This window comes from Gavialis gangeticus, unplaced genomic scaffold (assembly GCF_001723915.1).
Source record: "Gavialis gangeticus isolate Ggan-Ray unplaced genomic scaffold, GavGan_comp1, whole genome shotgun sequence".
Taxonomy (NCBI): Eukaryota; Metazoa; Chordata; order Crocodylia; family Gavialidae; genus Gavialis; species Gavialis gangeticus.
The window spans coordinates 77,591,590-77,601,231 of NW_017729025.1; the positions used below are offsets into that span (position 1 = coordinate 77,591,590).

The window sequence follows — 9,642 nt, forward strand, 5'->3', positions numbered from 1 at the left end:
CAATTTGAAATGCACCACCTGTTACTGGGCAGATTCCAGCTCCCCAGGTAGATGCCCCTCACCCAGGTACCAGTCACGTAAGCAGAGGGAGCAGGTTTCCCCCCTCCCTCAGGAATGCAGCCAGCTTAAGTTCCCTAAAGAGACAGGCTGAGGGTGTGGTCCCCTGTGTGCTGGGCCCATCCTAATTGAATGGTCACAGCACAGAGATTTAAATCACAGTGTCACAGGGCAGATATTTTTGGGGAGAAACCAAGGTGGCTTTCTGCCACACACTTCAGTACAGGTTTTCTTTATGATACATGCCTTATAAAGAAAATTTTGTCCCTTGGCCCCTTGTTTTTCATGTACATTTTCATGAGTTTACAGCCTGTTTTCTTGGAGGGCCCAGGAGATGTGCTTCCTGCCTGGAGCCTGACTTCAAGATGTCACAGAGAGACTGCAAAATCTCATCCATCCTTTGGACAATTACCCCTTCCTATTTGTCCATATATGCACCAATGACACTACCAAGAATGACACTGAGCAGATCAAAGGTGACTATGAGGCTCTTGGTAGGGGGATTAAGGAGCTTGGAATACAAGTTGTGTTCTCATTGATTCTTCCCTTGGAAGGCAAGGATCCAGGCAGAGACCATTGTATCCTGAAAGTGGAAACGTGGCTGAGATGGTGGTGTCAACAGACAGATGTTCTTGGGAGGAGGAATCCTATGAAGAGATGTGAGATCCATCTGATGAGAATGGAAAGAAGCATCTTTGGGTGTTGTCTGGTTAACTTAGTAAGGAGGGCTTTAAACTAGGTTACATAGGTGATGATGATCAAACCCCTCCAGCAACAAAGTACACAGTCCAAAACGGAAAAGACACAAAGAAGCAACTTAACTCTGGGAAAGTGTCATAAAGCTACAGGATTGCAGCAAATGGAGCAAAAGGGAGGTCAAAGTGCAAGGTATGTCTGATGCACGTTTACAAACCTGAAGTATGGGGAATAAACAAAATAACCTGGAAATTGCACCCTGTGAAAAGAACAGTGATCCAGTTGGCATCACTGAGACATGGTGGGACTGCTGTTATGACTGGAAGGTCAACATTGAGGGTTACAGTCTGTTTCAGGACAGGACTGGGAGAAGGTGGTGGTGTTGCCTTGTATGTCAAAAACATATGCACTCATTTCCTGGTTCAGGAGGAAGACAGCAAAGCAGAATGCGTTTGGATTAAGATGAAAAGTGAAAGATACAGCACCGATATAATGATGGGGCTTTATTGTAGACTGCCAAATCAGGAAGGGAGGTGGATGAGGAAGGCTTCAAATAGGTGACAAATCGATCCAAAAACTATGGGAGACTTCAATTTTCCAGACATTTGGTAGAAGAACAATGCCAAGCTAGTTCCTAACTTGTGTGGAGGACACAACTAGGGAAAGTGGAGGATGCAGCTAAGGTTATCTGTCTGGGATCTTGTCTTGACCAACAGGGAAGAATTGGTGGAGCATGTGAAGGTGATGGATAACTTAAGAGGAAGCAATTATGATATGATAGAATGCCAGATCCTGAGGCAGGGAAGTCATAAGCTCAGCAAAATTAGAACGCTAGAGTTCAAAAAGGTGGATTTCATCCAACTCAAGGAGTTTATAGGCATGGTGTCATGAGAAGATAGATTGAAAGATAAAGGCATCCAGGAGGTCTGGGAGCTTCTAAATGGCACAGTATTGGAAGCCCAACAAAAAACTGTCCCACCGCAATGGAAGCACAAGAAGAATGGCAAGAGACCAATGTGGCTGCACAAGGAGTTTTTAAAATGCCTCAGATGCAAAAGGAAAGGAAATAGGCAATGGAAGAATGGGCTGCATTTCCTGGTCTGCTGCAAGGAAGCATATCAGGAAATAGGAAGAAACTGCAGGCACAAAATCAGGAAGGCAAAGATAAAGAATGAGCTGCACCTGCAAAGAAGGGTAAGGACAACAAGAAGAGGTTCTGTAAGTATGTTTGCTAGAAAAGGAGGACCAAGGAATCTGCGGGTCTTTTAATAAGCCATGGGGAACTCCTCACAAAGAAGGCAGATTTACTTAACAGCTGCTTTGCCTCAGTCTTCACAAAAAAGCTGCAGCCAGACACCTAACAAAGATTATCTGGATAAAGAAAGGAGCAAGCTGAGGGAGGAAATAAGAGATGGTTGGAGAGCTTTTGTTGGGTCTGAATGAATTTAAGTCAGCAAGGTTGAATGAACTTTATTCCAGGATATTGAAGGAACTGTTAAGAGGAGATCTTGGAGCCCTTGGCAATGATCTTCATGAAGTCATGGGTCCAGGACCAGGTGCCCCTCTTTTAAAATGGCAAAAAATAGGTCCCAGGGAACTACAGACAGAATAGCTTTACCTCAATACCTGGAGCAGATCCTACAGAGAGCCATTTGCAAGCATCTGGAGGAGGAAAGGCTGATCACAGGCAGCCAGCATGGATTTATGAAAAACAAATCATGTCACTGTAGCAAACTTGATCTTCTCCTTTGACAAAGTAACTACTTGAGTAGATGAAGGGAATGCTGTGGATATTGTGTACCTGGACTTCAGCAAGGCTTTTGACAAGGTCCCGCATTACCTTATTATAATTGGAGAAATATGGGCTAGATAAAACTACCTTAAGGTGGAAAGATAACTAGCTTAATAGCAGCAAGCAAAGGGTAATTAGTAATGGGTCCATGTCACAATGGCATGCTGTTTCGGTTGGCGTCCCAGAGGGGTCTGTCATGGGCTCGATGCTGTGCAAGTTGTTTCTTAATGATTTGGATGCTGGCATAGAAAGCTTCTTGAGCAATTTTGAAGAGGACACAAAACTAGGAAGGATTGTGAACCTGTTGGAGGATGTGAGCATGATTCAGAAGGATTTCAACAGATTGGAAAGTTGAGCTAACCAGATGATGTTCAGTGCTGACAAATACAAGGTGCTACACCTTGGGAGAAATTGGAGAGGGGCCAGAGGCAGGCAGCAAAGATGATAAAGGGCTTGGAAAGCATTTGAGGAGAGGCTGAAAGAACTAGACATGTTCAGCTTGTGGAAAAGGCACTTAAAAGAGGACATGTTAGAATAGTGAGGCAGTGGAATAGACTGCCTAGTGAAGTTGTGGACTGTCCATCACTGAAGGTGTTCAAGAAGAGGTTGAACAGTCACTGGTCAGGGATGATCTCAACTCCACTCCCCTTCCCTTCCCTTTCTGTTTCATGTGTCAGGGTGCTTTTAAGCCTCTCTCAAATGCATTGGGTGTTGGCTACAGCCAAGGCTGGGGACTTTGACTGGGCTATGCCAATACTCCTGTTGAGACCAAAGCTGGAGGTTCTGGCTAGAGGGTCTTTCCCCCCCACTCAGGTTCAGACTGATTGCCATATTTGGGGTCAGGAAGGAATTTTACCTGTGGTCAGAGTGGTACAGACTGGGGGGCGGGGGTTGCCTTCCTATGTACTGGCGGCCCTCTACCTGAGATTTCTTGAGCATATATTGACATTTCATAGAAGCAGAATATTGGCTGCCATGGTTCTTCTGATTTACCTGTGACAGATTAGGGTGTAAGGTCTGCATTGGGTAGGGTTAAGAGTAGTCTTATTCAGAGTTTAGATTATGGTTTCTATAGGATGATTTGAATAGCGGTGATCCTGCCTCAGGCAGGAGGTTGGACTAGATGACTTTGGGAGGTCCCTTCCAGCTCTACTTCTCTATAACTGAACTATGGCTGACTGATGTCTAGGATTTGGCACTTTGAAATTAATGATGGAAAAATGTTAAGATGTTGACAAAGGGATGCTTGTAGTGGTTTCAAAAGGGGAGATGGAGTTGTTTCTTCACAGCACTAATTCACCTTTGTCTCAGGATAATATTCTGTCTTTTTAGCTTAGATTTTTCCACTGTAATTAGCTGTTTTCCCATAAAGATCCCCTTCCTTTGTGCTACGTTATGATAAGGTGCTGTATGGGTGTTTGGAAGAAAAAAAGTGACAAGGTGCTGCATGGATGCATGAGAAACAGAACTAGCCTGCCTGCTCATTGTATCCTCCTATGCATAGTCCAGATACAGGAAGATCCTTGTGCTCCTGTCTTATCACACGCCTAAATAATCTTAATTTTCTCACAGAGGGTTTTCATTCTACATGACTGAATTGATTTTACACGCTGCCTGTTTTCTGTGCACAGATGATTTGTTGTTTTGCAGAACCCCTTCAATGAGTGACTTGAATTCCAAAAGAGATTACAATTGTTTTGCAATTACATTGAAATGTGCATGTTACTAAATGAGTAATTTATTTTTTTTAATTACAGCCACTTACGTCCTTCTATGCTACAGCAACTATTGCGACGGCTAGTTTTTGATGTACCCTTACTTAATGAATACTGTAAAATGCCACTCAAGGTAAACATTGCTATAATTATTATATGTGCATTCAACAGAAAATATATTCTAAAAAGCAATGTCAGCAGCACCTTTTAGAAGAGGAGAAGGCAGGCAACATAAAACAACATTAAATGGACCTTAACCAATGTGGATTTATTTGTATTTTTTAGTAGTTGAAATAAAAAATGAAGGATAAGTGCATTGTCAGATGTCTCCCTTGTGAAGAGTATGTTGAATGTTGATCATGTGAATTTTCTTGATGAACAGTTACCTTTTCCATTTCTCCTGTTGAAATGAAAATAGCGGATTATATCCCAATTTCCCCAAGAACTCTAGGCAGAATACATATGCCAATAATGTGTCTGTTTGTTAAAGTGTGCACATGTGATACAGGCAATAAGGGTGATTTAGGACAAAGTGTTTGGGGTAAAGGAAACTTTTGAAAAATGCATTACCACAGGTCTAATATTCTGCCCCATCACATGAAACTGACAACTACAGAGCTAGCAGGACATTTTCTTCTTGGTTGCCCACCAGCTTGCATGCCTGTTGGTTTGTTTTTACAGAGATAGAAGTATGCAGTACCTAAAGCCTTGGTTTTAACCCAGGCTGGGGAAACTAGGTTATCTGGTTCTTTGCTGCAGAAAGCCAAGGTTCCTAGGGTCCTCTCATCCCCACAAAAATGGAGCAAGTATTGATGAAGGCAATGGAGCCACCTCAGTTCTATTTCAGAAAGTCACAAAGAAATATCGAGTTAACCTTTCAAAATGAAACGTCAGAGTTTTCATTCTACAGGGAAATCATAATTTCAGGGTTTTATTTTGATGATAAAGTTTGTTGGTGTTTTGAGAGAGTAGGATGAGGGTTGTTTGATTTTTTTTGCTTTTGTTGTTTTTTTGAGATTTAGAACTGTCTATGAAACAGAAGTTCTGGTTTCTAATTAATATGTTCTACTAGTAAGCCCATGAGATGGAGTTATAGCCCATCACATAGATGGTTATAATCATTTAAGCCCTTGCCAGTATGTTATATATTTTCTTTATAACTTCTGTGCCATTCCTGTTCATGGACTCTGTATAGTATAGCTGATCAGACATAGCTAGTCCTAGAAAACAGTGAAGCATGAATTGTTTTATCATATTTCTCATCTCTTTTAGGTAAGATGGAGAACATCTCAATGTACTTTGTAGTTGCTCAATTTAGTTAAGAATTTCTAAATAATGAGAAGTCAGAGCAAAATAAATTTAGGTGAAAAGAAGACCCCTTTGCCAAAAGCTATACAATTATTTTATGCAATTCTTTTTTTCTGCACCCAAACGTAAATTTCATTTACCCAATATGATATTTTATTATTTGGGCTAATTTAAATATACTGTCACAAATTTGTGGTCATCTAGAAATTTTATCACCCTTCTTCTCCCTATGACTCATTAGAACTTGAAAGCAACAGCAAGAGTACAACTCCTGTACTTCTAAGGAGCACAGGCCCTGGTTGCTTTAGCTAAAAAGAAGAATCTCTGTTAGCTGGAAGGATTGTAACATACAGTTGGTTCTCATCATTTCCAGTAGATGGTAGTGGTTCTGATCCTGTCTGACCAATTTGTGAATAGCATTCAGAAGAAATAGATGGGTTTTATAACGATATTTTCTTGTGAACTGTACAGCTTCTAACAAATCACTATGAACAATGCTGGAAATATTACTGCCTCCCTTCAGGAATGGGAAGTTATGGAATTGCAGCAGAAGAAGAGTTGCATTTGACTGAGAAACTTTTCTGGGGAATTTTTGATTCCCTCTCTCATAAGGTAAAGATTGTAATTCCTGTTAAAATTGAGATAAACATTGAAAACATTACTATAATAATGGCTGATACAAACCACAGAAAGTACCTATTTTAACTCTGCTTTTACTTAATACACTAGATACTTGCAGTGAATGCTTCTATCCAAAGTAATAACTGACTGAATGCTTGATAAATCCACTATTCTAAATTCTCTTCATATAAACATAGGCATAGAGATCTTTTGTTTTATGTACAGCAATATCCTCCTGCAATATTTGGCCTGATGATTTGTTCTTGTCACAAACCAATGCTGCCTTTTTCTGCAACTTACCTCTACTAAACATTTTTAAAAATATTTTTGCAATTTTACAATAAAGTTATCTCTAAAACATTAATACATTATGTTGTCATCGATATGGTATAAAATGGTATGTTAACATTAAATATGAAAGGGGACGTTGCAATATATATATTGGAGATCAAAAAGTTATGCATTAGTCATAACATAAATGGAATTTAATAGGATACAACTTTGCAAAGCATGGAAGCAAATAATGACAGGCACGGCAACCTTTTATCATTATCTCCTTTTTTCAAACAAAAAGGGTGTATCTTTATACCATGCTAGTTATAATATGTCTCAGATACTACAAAGCCCCTTTCTGGAAAGCAAACATTTTTCTTCTCTGCTATTTTACAGTATCATTTGGTGGTCAGGATTGTGGTGAGGACAGAAAAACACAGGGTATTTTCTTGATATACCAACAGCCACCGTCACCGGTTGAAGTGGGTTGGACTCAGAAATCTAGCAGAAGCCACTGACCATGAAATCTGATGAAAGAAAAATCAAAGTTGGCATTTTACCCATGCTCTGAGGATGGGTGCCAGCAGTACAGCCTACTTCTGTAATAGTGCTAAGACATCCTGAGTTGGTGATTTCTCAGTGCTATGATTCAGAGCATACAATCTAAAAAGGGTGATTCTTTTGCAACCTAATCAAACTTACAGTGTTCTAAATTCCAGTCCAGCAAACTAGCATTCAGAGGTCTGGTTTGCTGTTCACTCAGCCTCCGTTTTACTGTTTAAGGGAACATGTTCAGAAAGCAGTAGTCTCAGTATGGTAGGGAATTCTCCAACCCTTGTTCACAATATTGATCTTAGTAATATTTATTTCCATTGCCTTTGCACCAGTACAGCATCACAATGCTAACAATGCTGGAAAAATCTAATTAGATCATCTGTCAACAACTTTATCTTTACCTTGTTTCAAATAAGTGTTGTTGACATGCCAGCTCAAACACTGATGTCCAGGTGTTATTAGCACTCCAACCATTACTGTCATTCATGATTGTGTAGCATAAGAAGGCTTCTCTAAAGTCACTGGCATCTTCCTTCCTTCTATTCTGAAAACAGGCATTTATGGGTTTGAAATGTTTCATTCTCTCCATATATTTGGCTGCTCTCTATTTGACTGATCTTTCTTCCATTATACCACAAATTTTTCAGGCCAAGCAAGCATAGAAAAATCTTTAACACTTCCACTTATAGATTTCCCAGAGTGCCTGTTTACAATATATTTGTCATTTGTCATACCAACATCAAAAATTGTCCACGAATTTCAAAACTGTACTTTTCAGCTTCATCTTAGCACTTATTAATACAGGGGTCAGACAAAATACGACCCACAGGCCAGATGCGGCCCACCAAGCCATTCTATCCAGCCCACGGGGCCCCTAAAAAATTTAGTAAATTAATATTTATTTGCTCCTGGCTGCCTGTCAAAGATGACAGGAGCCAGGGGCAGTAGGACCCAGGGGGAGCTGGCAGAACTGAGCAGCCCAGCACCACTCAACTCCTACCCATTTCCCGGCCTTCCTACCCTCACACTGCTCCAGCACCACATGGCCCTGGGTTGCATCGCCAGACTGGGGAGTCCAGGCTGCACTGGTACCCAGGGCCAGAAGCAGAAGTGGGGGGTGTAAGCAGGGGCAGAGTGTGTGTGCGTGTGTGTCTGTGTGTGTGTGTGTGTGTGTGTGTAGGCAGGGACAGAAGGGGGGTATGTTTGTAGGGTGATTCCCACATGCACACCCCATCATACACATGCACCCACACCCCCTTCACACTGCCATAAATGCATACCACCACACTCCCCACACACCCCAGCAACCCTCTTCCCACACACATCCCCCACAAACCCCATACCAACCTACACCCCACATATCCACCCACATGCTCTCTCACCTCATGCCACCACACTAATCCACCCCTCACAGACACACCCACACCTTTCCCAACATCTCACGTACCCACACACCTACAGCCCCCCACAAACCTATACCAACCCCCCACAACATGTAAGAGTAAGACTTCATTTTAAGCCATTGTTCAATCACCTCTATGTACTCTACACAAACGCATGTAAATCAGGACAAAAATATCTTTTGAAATCAAATTAATGAATATTGTAGATGTTTTCTTTTAGTATTTAATTTGGTAATTTTACGGTTCCAAGATGGCAAAACCCCTTGCTGAAAGGAGTACTTCTGGAGGAAAGGGGAGGGACTTCTAGTGGCAAAGGTCAGGGGTTAATTGGAGGAACTTCCAGTCACAAGATGACAACCAGGAGGCAGGGCATCTGTCAAGGGGCGGGGCTACCCATGCAGCCCTCAACATCTTGCCCAAACTTGGTAAGCAGCCCTCTGCCCAAAATAATTTCCTGCCCCTGTGTTAACAGTACTAATCACCAATTTTCACAAGAGACACAAAGAAAAGACTTCTCGCTACAGATAATTTGCCTGTAAGTTGACCACATAAATTCCAGGCTTATTTGATGCCTAATAGCAAGATGGTGGTCTGTAGGGCTGTGTGAAATTTTGACAGTCATTTCATTTCAGAGAAGTTTCAGCCCATTTCGGCGTCCGAAACACCAAATCTGAAATGAAATGGAAGGCTCTAAAACATCTTCAAAACTAAACAAACCATCCAAAACATTTCAGAAATGTTTTAGAATGCTTCAGAGGTGCCCCCAGAAAGAGTCCAGCACAGCCCCACAGCCCTCCTTTTAAAGTGCCAGGAGGCTGGGGCTGGGCAGGGCATCCATGAGGGCTTCTCCCATGGCTCCCCCTGCTGGGGCAGAGGCAGGCACAGCTGGAGGAGCCACAGGAAAAGCCCTGATGGCTGCCTTCCCCCATCCCCCACCTGGTCCTAGCCTCCTGGCACTATAAAAGAAAAAAAAAGAGCCCTGCACTCACTGGTTCCAGCAGCAGCAATCAGGGCCTCTGAGGGCTCATGGCAGAGCCCCCCTGTGCTGTGCAGGGTAGTGGGGGGCAGCAGGGATCACCACCCCCCACAATTGGCACTCATGTGGCAGTTGTCACATCACATGGTGCAGTGTGGCTTGGCAGGGTGTTGCACACTGTCTGGGAGCTGGGGCATCTGGGGCTGAGTGGTGCTCTCCCCTACCTTGGGGGTCTTTAAGAGGAGG

The 9,642-nt window shown here is 42.3% G+C and overlaps 1 protein-coding gene across 1 annotated transcript in view; it reads left to right on the forward strand.

The window, feature by feature from the left end:
- The window catches only part of RYR3 (ryanodine receptor 3), a 666,405-nt gene that overhangs the window by 460,331 nt on the left and 196,432 nt on the right, over window positions 1–9,642 (forward strand). The window contains exons 49-50 of the mRNA XM_019518966.1: window positions 4,303–4,393; window positions 6,040–6,180. Of these exons, the coding sequence (XP_019374511.1) occupies window positions 4,303–4,393; window positions 6,040–6,180 (232 nt within the window). The remainder of the gene's footprint in view (window positions 1–4,302; window positions 4,394–6,039; window positions 6,181–9,642) is intronic.